The 20596-nt window shown below is 40.8% G+C and overlaps 2 protein-coding genes across 2 annotated transcripts; one reads left to right on the top strand and one right to left on the bottom strand.

Moving 5' to 3' along the window:
- Positions 1-4033: 4033 nt before the first annotated feature.
- Positions 4034-9042, top strand: LOC138032976 (uncharacterized). Its single transcript, XM_068880701.1, has 5 exons — positions 4034-4535; positions 5257-5563; positions 6959-7063; positions 7176-7309; positions 7513-9042. The coding sequence occupies exons 1-5, from the start codon at positions 4348-4350 to the stop codon at positions 8105-8107; spliced, it is 1329 nt and encodes a 442-aa protein (XP_068736802.1). The 5' UTR covers positions 4034-4347; the 3' UTR covers positions 8108-9042.
- A 3061-nt stretch (positions 9043-12103) lies between these two features.
- LOC138033185 (uncharacterized) lies at positions 12104-20596 on the bottom strand. The gene is made up of 3 exons (XM_068880951.1): positions 17501-20596; positions 15924-16690; positions 12104-15092 (listed from the first exon to the last, which is right to left on the bottom strand). Exons 1-3 carry the CDS (start codon positions 18132-18134, stop codon positions 14325-14327), a joined length of 2169 nt encoding a protein of 722 aa, XP_068737052.1. The 5' UTR covers positions 18135-20596; the 3' UTR covers positions 12104-14324.

The following is a 20596-nucleotide window of genomic DNA, read 5'->3' as shown; positions in this document are numbered from 1 at the left end:
GAATGTGCGTTTCACTTCGTTTCACTTTGGCGATTTTGCCTGGTGCCATGAAGCGTTACCGGCATCTCAGATTTAATAGCACAAAAAAAGATAATCATTACGAAAATAATAATAATAATAATAATAAAATAAGTAAAGGAATAAAATGGTGATGGACACTAATTCACATGAAGTTGGGTAATTAACGAAACAAACGACTCAAATACTGTACTTGGATTATCAATCTCGAAAACGGTCAATTAATTAAGGCGACGCTTTTCTTCCGAACAAAAGAAATGCGTTTCACTTTAGCGATCGTGGTCCCAAGGGGACCTCAGATTGAATAGCACAATGAAAGATATTCATTTCCCCCCAAAACAAAACTGTTATGGACACCAATTCACATCGCGACATTGCAGCTAATCAACGAGAGAAGCCATACACCTATTCGAACTAAGGTGGTGACTCGAGATGGGTGAATGAAATCCACGCTTTCCTACAGAAGAAAAAAAACTTCATTGCGCCTTTTCCCCCGGGATACGAAAGAACTGATTGCTGCTCAAGTTTCCATGACGACCTTGTCATCTCATCGCCCGCGCGCGGCGTGCTTCCGGTTCATTTGTCGCATCTGAAGATCAGAGTCGCACACGTTCTGTCATGGCCGGGAGAAAAAATATCGCCGTGGTGGAGTACGATATCACTTCTAGCGAAGACAATCTAAGCGAGGTCGACTCACAGGGGCGCACCTCTTTTGTGCTAAGTTCGAGTAAGTTGTCGTCGCCGCTGCTAGGCGACTTCGTTGCGGCATGCAGTGCCAAAGAGTCGGGCGAAACCCAAGATTTCGTGGAGGCCGCGAGTGGCTCGGAGAAAAGCAACAGCGAGGAACCGAGTTCCTCTGGTGGCGATTATTCTTCTTCTCCTTCTTCTTCTTCTTCTTCTTCTTCTTCTGCTTCTTCTTCGCAGGCAAAAGGCACACAGCCTGTGAAAAAAGCTCCTCGCCTGTCCAAGGCAGAGAAAGATGCAGGTGAGGGACCGAGTTGGCGTTCTGAATATTCCGATTCCTCCCGTTCTGGTTCTTCTTCTTCGGCTTCGGAGGAGGAAGAGGAAAAAGTCAAGGGCGGCAGTCAGCCTACGGAGAAAGCTGATCGCCCGGTGGTCCCAGCGGGCGCTTCGAAGCGCAAGTCGTACGCTCTAAAACTGGAACAACTGCCGCCAGACCTGCGCAAGCTGTTGGGAAAATGCAGGTCCTTCTTTACAAGAGAGCATTCCCTGGAGAGAGCGGGCCCCAAGGTTTCGAAGAGCACCTTCGACAGAAACCAAGAGAGAATCTTGAGTAAGTCGCCTCTACAGTTTCCCTGGGCAGGGTTTCATTTCTCGCTACGCGCGCAATCTTTGCGCATTTGCTAAGCTAGCCATCACGGAAGGCGGCGCGCGAGCACCGTCCTTCTCTCTAGAACGCACGCGGCACAGCAAGAGCTAACTGTCGTTTTCTACTACTTTCCCTTCACAGGTTTTCTGGGTTTCGCGCATGTGAATGGCCACGATTTGTCGCGCAAGGTACTGGAGAGCATCACCGCCATTGAGCCATACCTGGATCATTTGCGGGTGAGTCCATGGTCTTTCTAGCTTTTTTTCAGGGGCGCCCAACGATAATCTTCGGTGAAATATGCGAGTTCGGGAGGTTCAAACTGTTCTACTAAGCATTTCGGTTGCACGTTGCCAACTTGCTACAGATTTCTTTACTAAAACATCACCTAAAAGATTCGTTGTCGCAAGGGATATCTTTTGCTAGCAGTTTCGGATGAGCAAATGGTTGGGTTGGAAGTTCTTAGAAGCTGAAGTAACGTTCAGCTAGCAATTTCTTAAGATGAACGTATCATTCCCTACAATATTCGGACACTTCAATTTGGAGCTAAGATATGCGAACAGATCAACATTTTTCTAGGTGATCACAACATCTCTTCAGATAGTCTTTATAGATTACAAGGAGCCTAGAAATTGTCTGACAAAGGCCTTTAATTGGCTCGCTGGGTGCCCTTGTGTGTCTCTTTTTCTGGGTTTTGTGGTTCTGACGGCCTCGTCCCGATCGCTTTTCCTTCACGCGCTTGGCTCCGATTTTCGCCCCTTTAAATGAATGGCCGAACCACACCCGACCGCAAGACCACTTGCTCCCGGTGCCACTCTTCCAAAAGCGGCTCTGAATGTCACAAAAAAGTAGACAGACTGTTTTGCTTTGTTTATCTCGCTTCTTAACTCTGACACAAGCTCGATGATCGGTCCAAGTTGGCTCAAGACCAATGCGATTCGTTGAAGGAAGTGGGAGTAAGTGTGATTTTTGGTAGTTTTCCTTGGTTTTTCGTCATGCTCGGGCCTGGTCATGTGATTGGCCGCCATCTTGATCTATCTGAAAATTATGCTAGGAACTGTTCGAGTGAGATTATTATACATTGGTGTCAGCAGCTCGATTTGCATTGGCTGTTAAGCACGCAGCGAATTCTTGCTTGCTCTAGCTACAGACAATAGATGACTTGTTTAAGCAAGAGAGGACCTCTTTTGCCATGTTTCCCATAACCTCATATGCATCTGAGCACTCGGGAGAGCTGGGAGAATGGGAGGGAGTTATGCAAACCCGATAGCCGCAGGGTGGGTCTCGGGTTTGCATAATTGTCTCCCATTCTCCCAACTTCGGATGAGCCTATGGCAACCAGGCGAAAAAAGTCCTGTGTTATTTATGAAATATTTCTCAAAGATAATTCAACCAATGGAAGAAGTCTGACAATGCACAACCTATCAACATTCGTGCAATTTATGCCGTACTCTCGTCCAAACACAGCTATTGACCAATGAAAGTGCGCGTACTATCCTAATTGTTTTATATGGCGTTAATTGCTCAATGCTTAAAGAGGACGCATCGACTCTCTGTGACTCTGAGTCTTGCGCCTAAGTGCTCGTCAGACAGAACTTTATTCAACTAAGAACATACCTTCTTATATACAAATGAGATAAGTAGCCAATTAATTCACTAGTGTGATGATCTGATCTACGTGTGAGATAAAGATTCTATAGAGCCATTGTTGGCCGCCTTTATTAAACAAAAGAACAGAACTCATTTCTAAATGCCGCCACAAGAATAACTTTTACTTGGCAAATTTCACAAGCCGCCGACAATAGCTCTATAGAATCTTTATTTCACACGTAGATCAGATCATCACACTAGTGAATTAATTAGCTTCTTATCTAATATGTATATAAGAAGGTATGTTCTTCTTAGTTGAATGAAGTTCTGTCTGACAAACGCTTGGGCGCGATAGTCTGCAGTAGACTCTTTAATCCTTCAACTTTGGAAGTTTATTTGTATTTTTCTTCCACATATACTTTGCTCTACTACTTCTATGTATCGAGCACTGTTTTACGAGAATCAAGTTTCACACTTGTGTGTGTGTGTGTGGTGGGTAGGAGTGACGTCATACCTACAGACAATAGTTTTATGCATGCATGCACCAGAAGTGACGTCACCTAATACACTTAAACCAGCAGTTTGATCAGTTTTGTCGTGGGGGAGCTCAGCTCAGCATTATGCGTAATAAACAATCATTGGATTCGGGTTTTAGCGTGGTAGGGATAATTAATCATGGCCTGGAGATTGTGTCATGGGCCTGAGCCTCCGGCCTCGGCAGATAACGCAAACTCTGGCCTCGATAATTAGCGCTACCGTGTGAAAACCAAACCCAAAAATTGTTACTTATTCGTGCGTGGAGTGAAGAGGCAATCTGCTTGCATGTCCCAAAATATTGCTGCATCGACCCTCGGCAAATTGTTGCACGCTTTCGTTGGTGACGAGTGACCAAAATTTTTATATTTGTTATTCAATTAATAGATTTTTTTTTTTTTTTTTTCAAGTTTTCGCAGCAAGATAGCGAAAAACGAACAAAAAAACATATGCATAATTTAGGCCCGACTGCAATCTTCTGGACAGATTATTCGTTTGGACATCGTCTTAAATGGAATGCGTTCATTCAGTGTCCTTTAAGTTGAGAAGTGCAAGGGCCACGATAATCGTGGCAATGACAAGGCTAAAACTTCATCATTGTGGCAAGAATGGTTTTAGTATTACTATTACTATTAGGATTGCTATTATTGTGGTTGTTATTATTATTGTTATTATTATTATTATTATTATTATTATTATTATTATTATTATTGCCTCCTTTTGAATTTTCTCATACTGCCCTATTTTCTGCACTCCAGGTGCAGAAAATTGAACTGGTAGCACACAAGTTGTCCTAACCCTAACCCGAACCCTAAACCGATCGACAACCTTAACCCCTCCTTTCTCTTCAGGGTGAGAGAGAGCTCAGCCGAAGCACCATGGCCAACCACCTGGGCGCTCTCATGTGCCCCCTGAAGTACATTTACCGGGCCCACGCGCCCAAATACCGGGGAGTGAAAATCATCAAGCAACTGAGAAAGGCCTCGACCGAACTCGAGCACCAGGGACACAGAGACGAGCCCAAGACGCGAGAGGAACTACAATCGCTGAATCGCTGGCTGGACTGGTGAGTGAAAAATCGTGAGAGTGACGACACCTGACAGCTGATATGGACCTACTGTAATAAAATTAACAATACGTGCATATGGTAGTGTATTTGTCGCAAACATAAACATGTATCAATAACAAGAGAAATCTGAATGTTTATTGTAAACTAAAGAGCTGTCTTTTCCAAATGTGACATTCATAACAGTATGCTTTAACTGCTTCAGTCGATTTTTAAAGCCTGTTGGATGAGAAAAAGATCTTACACTATCAGACAGGGAATTCCAGGCAATCGCAGCCCGGTGTACAAAGGAATTACGACCGAGCTCAGTGTTTGGCCTATTAACTAAAATATTTCGAGATTTCCTAAGATTATGGCTCTTACAGCCCCTAACAGCTGATGAATTTACTTCCTCTAAACCTAAGTTATAAGAAGCCTTATGAGTGACAATTAAAATACGAAATTTATAAAAATAGTCAAGAGGGACCCCTCCCCATTCCCTCTCCAACCCTCAAAAACAAAACAGAGAAGAGAAAAGAACAAGTTCTCTGTTCGCTTACGTTGCGTCCCTTGATGGACAATAACAATAATAATCGTATTGCTCATATCATCGTCATCACCATAAGGTTATGAAAATGTAGGCGTGTGTAAGTGAATCAGCTATTTGTCATGGGTCAATGTATGCTGCCCTAGAAAACCTTTGCAGCTCTTTGATTGTAATGATTATTTGTCCCTTCGGTAGGGAAGAGGTGCTCGAAGCCTGCAGGGTGCAGCGGACGCGATTCGAGGTGGCCAGGGGCAGGAAGCAGCGAGCCCGGGAAGCGGCCGACCTGTTGCTGGTGTCGCTGTACTGTCACATTCCCCCCTCGCGTGGCCTCGAGATGAGGACCTTGGAGTTCCTTGAGCATGACCGGCTGGAGTCTCCCTTCTCAGCCAAGGACTTTCGCGGCAGGAACGTGGCGTTGTTGGAGAGCGACGGTTCGGTGAGCGTCCACATCCAGCTCTACAAGACGGCCAAATTCGCCGGCCACGACCAGGTCAAGCTGGAGGTGAGTCAAACTCCTCCTTTAATAATCATGTACATGGGTCATTCCACAGTATTTCGCACGTTGCAGAGACGACATTTAGGCACTTACAGAAGGCCGCGAACACCTACTGTAGTTGTTGCTTAGCACCGACAAATGTTCTGTCAAGTTAAAGATTACACGATTAGCATTTGGACCACTACTGTTGCAGAGACAATTAACGCCAGAGAATTCCGAATGTTTGGTACAAATTATTCGTATTGAAATCTCTCTGAACTTTTGTGCAAGTCAAGTCAAGTCAAGTCAATTGTTATTGAAACTCACGCAGCATATCAATTATACCATTCGGTGTGGCACACCTGGAACATAGTTCATGCCATGCAAAGTAGTTCATACCCGCTCTAGGTGGGTTGTGTACGTGCTAGCCCGGACTTGAATACCATAACCTAGGGAGGGGTACAATTAAGGCATAGTCATTAAAGCAGTACCTTAATTGGGAAAAACGTGCCTACAAATTTGCGATAATCTTGAGCCAAGTCCATCGAGGCGATTCTTCCAAGTCAAGTTGGAGTCAAAATTAAGCGACACCTAAACACTTGACCGTGGGAACCTCTTGGATGTCTTGCAGTACCTGACATTTTGCCTTTTCACCATCCTTCGACAAAACTCGAAGCAGTTAGCTAAAACCACCAACCATTCTTCAAGAAATGTTTATTGCTAGTTCATTCCACGCGACCAATGGCCTTTTCAGTTCAATTCTTGTTTGGCAAACATCCATGATGATCATGCGTGCGACAAACACTCACCCAACCTAGTAGGCTGCTTGTATATTGCTTGATTGGATCCAAAAACTTGCCTAAGTATCTTTCCTTAGAAATCAACTACCGAAGCCTTCACATTATGATTACCTTCCCATCTCTTTATTTAAAAGGACAACTTGTGTGCTACCAGTTCAATTTTCTTCCTCTTCTCTTCATCATCACGATGAGTATTGTCGTCGTTTACACTATCCTTATCATTATCGTTCTATTGTCAGTAGTAGCATGTAACTATACTGCTTGAACTGGGCAGTCATTGGACTAACCACTGCCTGTCGCCGCTCAGCAAAGCATCCCACACCACTGTTCGACGCGCGCCTGCCAAGGAGGGGGGAGGGCCTACTACTGCAACAGTTTGCCGTCTGCCTCGGAGCCTCTCTCTGACTTCGACGGCTCTTTCAAATTCTTGCAGTCTCTAACATTGATCACAAGAAGCCTTCATCATTGTGGCAAGAATGTTTTTACTATTACTATTAGTATTAGTATTGCTATTATTGTGCTTGTTATTATAATTAGTATTATTATTATTATTATTATTATTATTATTATTATTCTGGCCTCCTTTTGAAATTTCTCACACTGCTCTATTTCTGCACTCCAGGTCAACTCCGAACTGTGCAAGTTTATCAAGCAATTCATCAAAGAATTCCACCAGGAGCACGTCACTCCTGACACGGCCCAAGCCCACAGCTCTTATCTATTTCTGGTGAGTTCCCATTATTGACTATTTTGAACATCCCACATATATACGAACAAAAGACACTGTACTAACTAGAAATGTTCTCTCTCTCTCTCTTGCTCTCTCTCTCTATTTCTAGAATGCAAGAGGACAGCCTTTCAGCGCTACTGGCTTCTCAAAACACATCCAAGGAATATTTTGCAAGCTCACTGGAACTCCCATTGGCATTAATGTCTTAAGATCATCTTTTATAACCTGGGCATACAGTTCAAGGTGGGTTAATCTGAATCCTTGCGATGCTTTTATTTATTTCAGGCTCATTTTTGCATTTGCTCCTCATACTTTTTTTACACACTGGCAATTTCTTTTTTTTTTAAATCATCATTTCAAATCTTCCCCAAGACAAGACCTTTCTAACCGAAAATTGATACTTCTTTCAACACACTAACATCTTCTTTCTTTCTGCTTGCCTGCAGTCACTGTGATGATAACATGAAGGATAGTCTTGCGGCTGCCTTGCGCCATTCACAACAAACGGCGCAGACCACATATGACCGTAGGACCGCCCTGGAGAAAAAGAACGCTGCTGTCGCATTGGCACAGCAAAAGGCCGAGTCTGTCATGGGACAAGCAGGAGGAGAAGAAGAAGAAGGAGGAGGAGGAGGAGGAGGAGGAGGAGGAGAAGAAGAAGAAGAAGAAGAAGAAGAAGAAGAAGAAGAAGAAGAAGAAGAAGTAGAAGTAGGAAGAGAAAAAGAAGAAAAACTTCATGCTGGGCAGTTTGTGGGCCTGGTAGAGACTGGTAGCACATTGAAGGCTCCCCGTGTTTTGATTGGACGCGTGCATGCCTTTTTGCCGAGGAAACAGGTCTCCCTGTTGTGGTACAAACACGAGGGACGTTCTAGCTATGGTCTTCACCTGGATGGAAAACAGTGGATTGAGGACATCAACTCACTCATTCCTGTCAAGGTGCGACCGGTGATGCGCAAATACGCAAAGGAACATGCTTATCATCTGTGCACAAGCCTCAGGACAATACACCAGGCCGTCCATGGCCATTCCTCTAAGAGTTAGGGTTTGGGTTTGCTTTCTCAAAGACATTAAAACCAAATAATTCTTACATTTCAACAGTTTATTCTTAAAGAGCTACTGTGACCAAACAATCAAATTTCATTTTCCTTGGAATTTCAAAACTGTTAACTAAACAGAAAGTGACCCAAGTTTTAAGCCTTTATTTGAAAAAGAAACCTGTTTATTTTAACTGGAATTTTCCTACTTAATGGGCCGCCATTACTAACTTTTAAATCTTGAGGGAGCTGGATGGAGGAGAAAATGATGTCTAAGAGTTGATAGTTTCAGAATGCAATGCATGCGTACGCGGCTCAATTAATATGCAGCACAGGAGTTTCAGGCTTTCAGACTTTGAAACTTGTGTTTTGCATATATAATACTTTGTGTATGCGCTGAAATTTTTGAGCTAGTGAGAGTCAGTGATGTCACTTTTCCCTAGATCCAACCCTCTGATGTCCAATCGGTCAGTTTTGAACATGAGAAATGGCGCACCTTGAAATACAAAACTTAAACTCAAGTCAAACAGCCTTTTGAGAAAAATCCAAGCTCAACATTTTGCCAGGCAAGTGTTGAGCAATCACACTTTCAAACTCTAAAGAAAAAATGGGAAGTGATTTTGGATCACAGCAGCACTTTAAGCTAGTTAAAAGTCATATTTTCTTTCAATTGTCCTATGGCAAGTTGATCTTTTTCCCATTTTTTTTGGCCTGCAACCTATTTTCTCCTATTTTTTCAAGAAATTCCTATTATTCCCTATTTTTTAGCAGGGGAACATTTTTAAATATTTGAGAAAAATATTCTCCATAAAATTGGCCAATTTTTCAGAAAAAAAAAGAATTTATAGAATTTATAGCCTTTGTAAACCCCAACCGTCTGAAACGTTCTCAGTGTTTTCTCTAAAGACAATTGTATCTATGTCTTTTTATAGTTCACCACTAAATTTTCTCCAATTCTTATTGGTTTAAATTGATCACGTGACGCGGTAGTGTTCGTCCGCGGAGAGACACTATCAGCCCATAGTGCCCTTCCGAGGAAAAACCCGGATGGATAGTAGTCGTCCGCTGAAAAAAACAGTTGACAGTTGTATGCTATTCTTTGGCCAATGTACGCTGCAAATTATTGACATTTGTGACAGCCTGTACACATGAATAAATATTTGATTGATCTGCATTAAGTGGGTTTTGACTGTTTCTCAACTGGCGCGCGGAAGAAAATTTAGTGGTGAACAATACAGACAATAGTGTTTATTTGGTAGGTGAAGGACAAGTTTCCTTAGTAACAAGTTTTAACATTCGTTTCTGGGAAGGATTAATGCCATCTTCCCTGTTAGCTATTTAATAACGCATTGGGTTGTGGAACAGACCTGCTGTTGGCTTTGTAGAGTATAGAATTCAAGGAAAACTTTCTATTTTTTGATGACTGTCGTGGCTATTTTCTGAGTGTCATTTGTCACTTGACACCCTGAAGCAAGTAATTCTGACATTTCAACGTTTTTATTCAAAGCTGTATCTCCTGCACAATAATTATCGCAATTTGTAAAGTGCAGGTTGCAGGTCATTGTTTGATCATAACTGAAACAACACAAACCTTGTCCAGAAACCCTAACTTTACGCTGAAACATGATCTAAGCCATAGCATTAGTAAAGGTTTGGCTTGTTTCAGCTATGGTGAAACCATGACCTGCAACCTCCATAAAATATTCTTAGTTTGGCATTTCTGCCAAAGATTACTCTTCATTCCATCAGTCTTTGGATAAAAATTCAAGCTCAAAATTTTGCTAGTCAAGTGTTGAGCAATCACACTTTCAAAATTAAACGGTTGAATTGTTACTTTCTGTGTGCTGTCATTCTCTGGCGAGTACAGGGATGGGTATTTAATCCTCAGTAGATCTCATTATCTGTGAACAAACAAACGAACAAACAACTGTCATTCCAGCGAGCGACGAGCGAATCGTCTTCTCAGATTGCTCAAATGTAAAGCTATTGTTATTGTAATTGACAATTTTTCGCTCAACGAGACATGACTTGTTCGTAATATTTTATTTTATTGAAAACATATCCTGTTCACAATGCAACGGATAATCATCCCAGTTTTACGAAAACAAAACTACTTTTTCTATGATACTTGAACAAAGGAAATGACGGCTGACCTGAATGCAAAAATCCTTCCATTTTAACCGCAATTCAACGGATATAAATTATTGTCCCGACTGATACATGTAGCCCAAATTCACAGCATTCGCCATTCTTTCGACTTTGTTGTTAAACAATATGGCGGTTGCTAGGATTTTGATCACGTGAGTTGCACCAACCCTCTTTCAGATAACAGTCTGGGAACCACTCCGTCTTCCGCCATCTTGGAAACACGAAATTTTTGACTTAAAATTATTTCACTTGAAGTCACGGTTGCTCTACAACTTTAACGAAAACAAACTCGGGATTCTTTTTCGCCGTTTCTTGTGTGAACAAAACGCAGGCACGGAGAGGTATTTTCGCTTTCAAGCTAAACAACGGTGGATTTCAAAGGTAACTCGGTCGAATGCGGTGGAATTCTGCCCGGTTCCCCCCGAAACCATTTTCGTTGATTTGTGTGATTCCTCCCAGTCACCTGTTAAGTTGTTTTGGTACTTGCCTAGGGACCCTTACTTTCTAGAATGTTGCATTGACCATTTTGAGTATTTTGCAGGTCGTGATTTTTTATTTTTCCACGATTTGGCTGGTTTTTTCATTGCACCTGTTGATAAATAATGAACTTTATTTTGTGTCAACTGTATAAAAGTGTGGACTATAGACGAAAAAGAGGAGTGATCTGCTCGCTTCTCTGCAGTATTTAAGCCATTTGTTATTGGCAATCATTTCAACCTTCCTTATCTGTTTGATTTCAGAGGATGAACAGTGGAGCACATTGCAAGATTCACTTTGGTAACCCCTTTTCAGTTCAGAATTGTTTTGCTTTTTATTACTTGAGTTGGTTAGTTGCACAAACAATTTACTGACTGCCTCGGAAACGTAATAATCATAGCAATGATGATAAACAGAATGAGAGCTCATTACTCCAGTTGAGACTTGCAAAATCCCATTGCAGCTCTGAATTTCTTGCCTTAACAATAATCTATGGTCCATTACAACTTTATATAAATATTCTGTGTGAGTTAAATAAAAGATTGACTTGATTGATTTAGAGTGTGGCTTAAAAAATTGCACTTACTTAAGTAGCCTTAGCCTTGCCTTTCCTTTCTGTTCCTTTTTTTCTGGGCAAGTCCTCTTCAAGGTTAGATCTGAAAGCCCTTTTTTCCTAGGTGTCATTTAATCTTTCCTGCCCTGAACACAATGGCCACTTCTTGTATTGTCAAAAGCCTTCCCTTATTCAAGTAAATTAGAACAAGACAACAAGTAGGGCAAAACAGTTTATTTCTTTCCTTCAACTTGCTTAAGGTAGGCATGTTTTTCTGTATCGGTGTAAACACATTGTAGCACTATCCCAATAATAATTGATACCAAATCAGTTTTGCCTTTTTCAAAGGAGATCTCAGTTTGGTTTCTGTAAAACTTAACAAAGCACAGCAAGACTGTCGCACGGCCCTGCCTAACCCATCCCATCACGGGACAAAAACATACAATTATGCTTTCTTCAGCTACCTGAAAGCATCTGTGAGGCCAATATTATTAATTGTTATTTAAAAACCTTCATGTTTATCTGTAAAATTATACGAGTGACAAGACCATCCTCCAGTCAAAACACAACCTGAACAATTCAATGGCTGGCAAAATAGCTACACTCTGCTTAGCTAGGAGCTGGATGACATTCCAGTAACTGGGAGTTAAACTCGCTTCAAATGCAATAATTCATTGGGCTTTTTCGTTCCGAAGTGGGGACTGTTCTTCAAAAACCTAGCTGAAATGTACATCATCTGCAACAATTCTTTTCACAGCAAGGCAAAATTGGATTTATACTTTTCAAGTGCCGTAGATACCTAAATATCCTGAGCTTAGTTCCAAACCATCACTTGAAATTCACCATTCAGAATAAAACCCAGTGGAGGCTTCAATCCTGTGTCCTAGTTCGTCAATGGTCTTTCTGCTCGTAAAGACTGGTTGCATTTCATGATTGACTTTTTGATTTCTGTGTATATTATTAATTGCTACTCATGTTCATTTCTTGTTTTGTTTAAAATGTTCAACAAAATTGATTTTTATCAGAATAAAACTGCCTATACAAAACATAGATGGCCTGCAAAAAGGATTCTGTATCAAAATGCATTTAAGAATATTGTTCTCAATGTGTCATTTTCACCTTTGCCTGCATGCATCTCTCAATGCACCCGTGAAATCTAGCGGAGCAGTCATCCGATTACCCGTGAGGGATGGAAAAATATGATTGCTTTTCAAGGAGAAATCTATGTGGCATGAAGACTAATAATGGAGTGCGAGAGGAAAAAAAATCAGTCTCTTGAGTTAAAAGTTCAGTACTAAAAGCTCGTACCAGTTAAGAAAACTGGTTGTCCTTTTGAGAGTGCTCAAAGCAAGCTGCAATGACTTCAGTTAGAATTGTGTACCTAAATATCCTGAGCTTAGTTGCAAACCATCACTTCAAATTCACCATTCAGAATATAACTGCAGGTAAACCAGAAAGGTGACTTGACCTTCGGATGACTTCACGCCATTGTCATAAATTAACTTGAATGGCAAGTATATACATGCAGAAATTTAAGTGTGAAATGGTATTCATAAATTGAAACATGGGAATTGATGCATTGCAATGAAAGTACAGAGAAATCAAAGAGACTTTTGTGCGAATGAAGTTTGCTTTCGTGTTACTTGCGGACGTATCTTTCTGTAGCTGATATAACTTGTATTGCACAAATCTCATGTAAATTCGTACACAACACTGTTGGTTAACTAACCAGTGCAGGCTTCAATCCTGTGTCCTAGTTTGTCAATGGTCTTTCTACTCGTAAAGATTGGTTGCAAATCATGATTGACTTTTTGATTTCTGCGAATATATACTTGCTACTCATGTTCACTTCTTGTTTTGTTTAAAATGTTCAACAAAATTGATTTTTATCAGAATAAAACTGCCTATGCAAAACATACATGGCCTGCAAAAAGGATTCTGTAACAAAATGCATTTAAGAATATTGTTCTCAATGTGTCATTTTCACCTTTGCCTGCATGCATCTCTCAATGCACCCGTGAAATCTAGCGGAGCAGTCATCCGATTACCCGTGAGGGATGGAAAAATATGATTGCTTTTCAAGGAGAAATCTATGTGGCATGAAGACTAATAATGGAGTGCGAGAGGAAAAAAAATCAGTCTCTTGAGTTAAAAGTTCAGTACTAAAAGCTCGTACCAGTTAAGAAAACTGGTTGTCCTTTTGAGAGTGCTCAAAGCAAGCTGCAATGACTTCAGTTAGAATTGTGTACCTAAATATCCTGAGCTTAGTTGCAAACCATCACTTCAAATTCACCATTCAGAATATAACTGCAGGTAAACCAGAAAGGTGACTTGACCTTCGGATGACTTCACGCCATTGTCATAAATTAACTTGAATGGCAAGTATATACATGCAGAAATTTAAGTGTGAAATGGTATTCATAAATTGAAACATGGGAATTGATGCATTGCAATGAAAGTACAGAGAAATCAAAGAGACTTTTGTGCGAATGAAGTTTGCTTTCGTGTTACTTGCGGACGTATCTTTCTGTAGCTGATATAACTTGTATTGCACAAATCTCATGTAAATTCGTACACAACACTGTTGGTTAACTAACCAGTGCAGGCTTCAATCCTGTGTCCTAGTTTGTCAATGGTCTTTCTACTCGTAAAGATTGGTTGCAAATCATGATTGACTTTTTGATTTCTGCGAATATATACTTGCTACTCATGTTCACTTCTTGTTTTGTTTAAAATGTTCAACAAAATTGATTTTTATCAGAATAAAACTGCCTATGCAAAACATACATGGCCTGCAAAAAGGATTCTGTAACAAAATGCATTTAAGAATATTGTTCTCAATGTGTCATTTTCACCTTTGCCTGCATGCATCTCTCAATGCACCCGTGAAATCTAGCAGAGCAATCATCCGATTACCCGTGAGGGATGGAAAAATATGATTGCTTTTCAAGGAGAAATCTATGTGGCATGAAGACTAATAAAGGAGTCTTTGAGAAAAAAAATCAGTCTCTTGAGTTAAAAGTTCAGAACTAAAAGCTCGTACCAGTTAAGAAGACTGGTTGTCCTCTTGCGAGTGCTCAAAACAACCTGCAAAGACTTCAGTTAGAATTCTGTTCTCTTCTACCAGTTCTTCAGACTGAAGATACGATCTCCAGAGGTTCTCTCTGTCTGGAATGCAAAATTCCCGTATGAAGACCAGTGCTGCAAGTTGACTATTGTGGTTTCCATGATATCCAATCGCAGAGGCAATCTTAGAAAGATTATTGTAAACAATCGCCCAACCTCTTTCGAGTTGTAGCTGTTTCAGGCGGGGACAAAGCATGATTAAGAAGCCAATGTTTGACAGGTATCGCACTTTAGTCAGGGAACAGCTGAGAAGGTCACCAAATGCTTCAACCAGAGGTTTCCTTCGATCCTCTGGAAGTTCACCAGAATTGAAAAGTTTTGCCAGACAAGGGGCGAGCTGGAAAAATGCAGAAAGGCGTTCATTTCGCTTGGTGCCGAGTCCTGCCAAAAGCGTCTTGTCCAATTGATTCATCATAATGCAGGGATTGCAATCTGGATTTTCACACCGTGAACTGACGGCATATATTTCACTACCTTCCATGTCGCTGATACAATAGGGACACCGTTCATCAGCCACGTCGCCTTGTGACCCACTGCCCATCGGCTCGGCAAGGCACGTACAATCTGCCTTGGATTTTTCCCACACTTTGCTCAGGCCAGCACAGACTACTGTGTTCCGCAGACGTATGTTAATCGGCTGTTCCTGTCCTTGCTCGGCAGATGTTGCTTCTTCTGTCTCTTGTTGAGTCTGCAAGGAATCAATTTCATTTTTGTCAGTCATCCAACCGATAGAATTGTGCCTCTTGCACATGGAAATATTTCTTGTTATTCTCAAGTCAGTACACCGCAATAGGCACTAGCTCAATTGCAAGACTGGGGAGTAAAATGAAAGAAGTCTTTTTCCAAGTTGGTGTCACTTCAGTGAATAATACAACAAACAGTTTCCTTGTGTATGTCACTTATTTATACTTAATAACAACCAGATTACGTTGCTCTACAGCAACAGAAGCAAGTGCGCTTTCTGAGGCTTAAAGAGATCTCTTTGAAGTGATAATATCTAGATTTAACCAAACAATAATAACTACTACTTTGAAGCTTCTGGTGAATACATATAACTACATACATTTTGGTTGATAACACAGGTCAGTTACTGGCAGCATAAAGCTGGTGTGCACCTGGGATGAGTGTAACTTTAAATTATTTACAAATTAGACAATATAGAAGCCCTAGCATAAATTTCAATACAGATAATAATAAATCAATTCTTACAAAAATATTACAAATTAGCCTCATCTTATTATAAACAATAATAAAGAAGTGTTGTCAATAATAATGTAGAAAGGAACAAAGTTTGTTGTTAAATCTTTGATGATCCTTTACGCCCTTAACTGGTCGAGGCAGGGAATTCCAGGCTATTGCAGACCAATGTCTTCAATTTAAGTTTTTTTGTTTTTGAAAATAACCAAGTACAGTTAATTTCTACTTTGACAAAAACCTCAAGAGTACTGCACTAAAACATTGCACACTGCTTTCCAGAAAATTGCAATCTTTGCTTGTTTTCTTTTTCTAAGAAACTTACCTCAAGTGGGTGTGGACAAGGCCGGTTTTCTCGTAGGAATTGTGCAAGGCGTTGAAGGCTGTCCTTTTTAGGTACCCTCCTCTGCTCAATACCTTCCACTCGGAGTAGAAGCTCTCTTGGGTCTGGTGGGGCAGGTGCAGTGGGCTCGTCTGGCAATGTTTCCTCTGGCACAGTGTGACTGGGTCCTGCTTCACCTTCTGAAGCGGCTGAAGCGGTCAACCTTGCTGTCCGACGTGGCGTGCCCTGTTTCCTTCTGCGCACCATGCCAGACGTGCCACTCGGGCGTTGATCTTTGCTTATGGTAGTCGTTGCACCCACAACTCGGCTTTCCACAGTGGTTCTGGTGGTAATGAAACGGCCCACCAAGCATTGGACTTGCCTCTGCACTGCAGTATCTCTTCTGCTGCTGGTGGGCTGAGGTAAGCCTTGACACTCTGCTCTGGGATCCCAACTGATTTTTAGCTGTGAGGAGTCGTCTGAATCGCTCGAAGACTCTTCCCCTGGGGTGTCTATGTAGGGTTGTTCAGTCGAAAGAACTTCATTCCAGTAATTGTGACTGGTGGTGCGAAGGGCCTTGATTCTGTCTTGACTCAAAGGTGTTACTGTTAAGAAATCCATGCCGTACCTAACCATGAGTTCCAATAAGCGTGCTGGCTTGTCGTGTTTCCCTGCGTATTTGATCGCACTAGTCCTTGCCAACATAAGTTCTGCGGTCGTGAGTCCAAGTCCCTTTACCATACTGCGTGATATGAATCCTGCGATGTCCCCTGCAAAAGTTGGTGAGGTATTAATCATTGAGCTAAATTTGCCTTACAATGATTTAAAATTAACTATTTGTTTAAACTATCCCTGCCTACATAATTATCAAGATAGTAGTTGTTGCAATATTTCTCCAGTCTCCTGACACTCTGAAAATTTCTTGTATGATTTATTCTTGACATGCGTAGATTTTCTCAAAGCAGGAGTAAACCAGGGTTTTTCCCCTTACAATGTTGTTTAACAGGGATATGTTTGTCAATAATAGCAGAAATCTCTTCATAGAAAGAGCAAAATGTAAGTGAGGGATCTTGATTTGGTGAGAAGTGACAGTTTGTCATCATCAGTAGCCTAAAATTCACTTATTGAGTCCTGTGGATTATATCTTCTATTTTCTCTTTCACAGAATTGGGGGAGAGTTGACAATCATCATTTATCACAGGTACGAAACGTAGGCAAATGATCTGTCATATCACGAATTATGTTACCAATGATTGTGAAACACTCCAATGAGTTGAAAAAAATGTTATCAAATTAGTGTTTCAGAGTGTTGTGTAATTATTAAGAGGTTGCAAGATCTGATGCTGAAAACAATGAACTGACACAGTAATTTCAGAAATCCTCAGTTTGTTGGTGATTTTCAAATTTGAGATGGTCATGGTTAAAGTTGCCTAATATTGCATGATACTTAGTTCCTCGAACAGTCTTTGAGAAAGTAGAGTTCAATAAAGAATCAAAAACAAATTGTTTTAATTGCCATTGGCACACCATTTGAAAAGATTTTATTAATTTAATTAATGAACACATTTCCGTCTTCTTACCAGTAGAAAGACTTCTGATGGCCTGATTCGATATTTTGGCAGCCACTGTCAGATTACCAGGTAAAATCCCTGCATGTGAAGCAGTTATCAGTCGCCTTGGGTAACCGTGGGTGAATTGGACGGCAAGATCGCTCCAAGAAGGTGCCCTAATGAACATGACGTTTCCAAACATGTCGAGTTTTAAATCGGCCAGGTGGGCATCAAACGCTACATTTCCTGTGGTCATTATGTCAGTCAGGGATGTTCCACTATTGTTGAACATGGCGGTCTTGGACAAACTTCGCCTAGCTTCGTGGCTTCTATCCCCTTCTGGTGCCTGTATCCTCGTCCTCCTCCTCTCAGCCTCCTGGATAAAACGCTGACAGTATTCCTGACACTCTTCCAGTGTTTCAAAAGTCTTCCCTGCATTGCTGTCATCTTGGAAGAGGCCGTGAGGCAGTTTTAATGTGTCGTAGAGGAAGAGATCAAAATTGAACTCCATGGGTGACAAATGTGAGATTGCTAGCCCTAGTGGAAAGTATGGCTCTTCGGGATGAACCTGCGCCTCTCCGCGTCTGCTACGCAGTCTTGATGCTATGCTTGATAGCACATCGCCTGCAGAGCTGGCAGCAATGGAATCTTCTGCCTGTCGCATGACGCTGTCTGCGGCGAGATGCTCCCCGACAGTGTCGTGGCTTCTTTGTGATGTATCATCAATGAATGACCTTTATGGAGACAATATTATCTGCCTCTGTCAGTGAGTGCTGATTGCTTAAAGTTAAATAAAAGGGTGACTAGTATCTAACCTAAGGGTTTAAACGTAATCCAGGAATGATTTGCCTTTGATCTTATGTTTAAATTAATTTGTTGGAGAAACAGTCAAGTTCTTGAAAGGACCTGCTTGACTTCTCAGCATGAAGCAGTTTGGATTCCAAGATTTTATTCCTTGATAATATTGCAGATAATCTTGTCTCCATAAAGGTCATTCCTTCCTAACCCTAACCCTAACCCAGTCTATGAAAAATTAGGCTCTCAGACAAACTTAAATAATGATTGCCTTTGATTAATCTTATGTTTAAAGTACTTTGTTGGAGAAACAGTCAAGTTCTTGAAAGGGCTTGCTTGACTTCTCAGCATGAAGCAGTTTGGATTCCGATCAAAGATTTTATTCCTTGTTTCAACCAATTGAAGAAAAATGTTTGAAACATAGGCCCCTCTGCATGCTCAAGGCTATTTTCTCCAACACAAAGTACAGCCATTCTTAAGTGATGCAAATCTACATGACTGTGTTGGTCGTATGGAGCAATCAATGCACTGTTTATGTAAATTAAAGAATGAAGCTGTGATTAAAAAACATATATTCCCTCCACGTTTTCTGATCACGGCACTTAATTAAACCCATTCACTCCAAAAAAGCAATTGACATGTATATGCTTTTTTTCCTTTCTCCTTGCATTGACAAGTACACAGGAGTTGAGAAAATTTCAATTTATCACTTGAGGGTTTTTGCTTAAACACATTGGCAAATTCTCAACACTGGCAATAAGAGCATTGTATAGCAGCCGGCGAGGAGAATTCACTCTTAGATATTGGGAGTGAAAGGGTTAATTAATCAATAGCTTGCTCTTAAACTGCAGTCAACTCAACTGTGATTGCAAGTGCAATTAGCCTTCAGTCAAGACCACTGCAGCTGATATCTATAATAATTGACTTCTACACTGAGATAACATCAAGCCGTCATCTAAGCAGGAATTTAAAGGTTGTTTGGGGTAATCAGACACACTAGTCTATGAAAAATCAGGCTCTCAGACAAACTTAAATAATGATTGCCTTTGATTAATCTTATGTTTAAAGTACTTTGTTGAAGAAACAGTCAAGTTCTTGAAAGGGCTTGCTTGACTTCTCAGCATGAAGCAGTTTGGATTCCGATCAAAGATTTTATTCCTTGTTTCAACCAATTGAAGAAAATGTTTGAAACATAGGCCCCTCTGCATGCTCAAGGCTATTTTCTCCAACACAAAGTACAGCCATTCTTAAGTGATGCAAATCTACATGACTGTGTTGGTCGTATGGAGCAATCAATGCACTGTTTATGTAAATTAAAGAATGAAGCTGTGATTAAAAAACATATATTCCCTCCACGTTTTCTGATCACGGCACTTAATTAAACCCATTCACTCCAAAAAAGCAATTGACATGTATATGCTTTTTTTCCTTTCTCCTTGCATTGACAAGTACACAGGAGTTGAGAAAATTTCAATTTATCACTTGAGGGTTTTTGCTTAAACACATTGGCAAATTCTCAACACTGGCAATAAGAGCATTGTATAGCAGCCGGCGAGGAGAATTCACTCTTAGATATTGGGAGTGCAAGGGTTAATTAATCAATAGCTTGCTCTTAAACTGCAGTCAACTCAACTGTGATTGCAAGTGCAATTAGCCTTCAGTCAAGACCACTGCAGCTGATACCTATAATAATTGACTTCTACACTGAGATAACATCAAGCCGTCATCTAAGCAGGAATTTAAAGGTTGGTTGGGGTAATCAGACACACTAGTCTATGAAAAATCAGCCTCTCAGACAAACTTAAATAATGATTGCCTTTGATTAATCTTATGTTTAAAGTACTTTGTTGGAGAAACAGTCAAGTTCTTGAAAGGGCTTGCTTGACTTCTCAGCATGAAGCAGTTTGGATTCCGATCAAAGATTTTATTCCTTGTTTCAACCAATTGAAGAGAAATGTTTGAAACATAGGCCCCTCTGCATGCTCAAGGCTATTTTCTCCAACACAAAGTACAGCCATTCTTAAATGATGCAAATCTACATGACTGTGTTCCTCATAATTATGGAGGAAGCAATGCACTGTTTATGTAAATTACAGAATAAGGCTGTGATTAAAAAATATGCATTCCCTCCACGTTTTCTGATCACGGCACTTAATTAAACGCGTTCACTCCCAAAAAGCAATTGACATGTATATGTTTTTTTTTTCTTTCTCCTTGCATTGACAAGTACAGAAGAGTTGGAAAAATTTCAATTTATCACTTGAGGGTTTTTGCTTAAACACATTGGCAAATTCTCGACACTGGCAATAAGAGCATTGTATGGCAGCCGGT

Source organism: Montipora capricornis, chromosome 14, assembly GCF_036669925.1.
Source record: "Montipora capricornis isolate CH-2021 chromosome 14, ASM3666992v2, whole genome shotgun sequence".
In the NCBI taxonomy this organism is placed as follows: Eukaryota; Metazoa; Cnidaria; class Anthozoa; order Scleractinia; family Acroporidae; genus Montipora; species Montipora capricornis.
The sequence above is the reverse complement of the archived record's forward strand: the minus strand, read 5'-3'. Positions and strand labels throughout refer to the sequence as shown.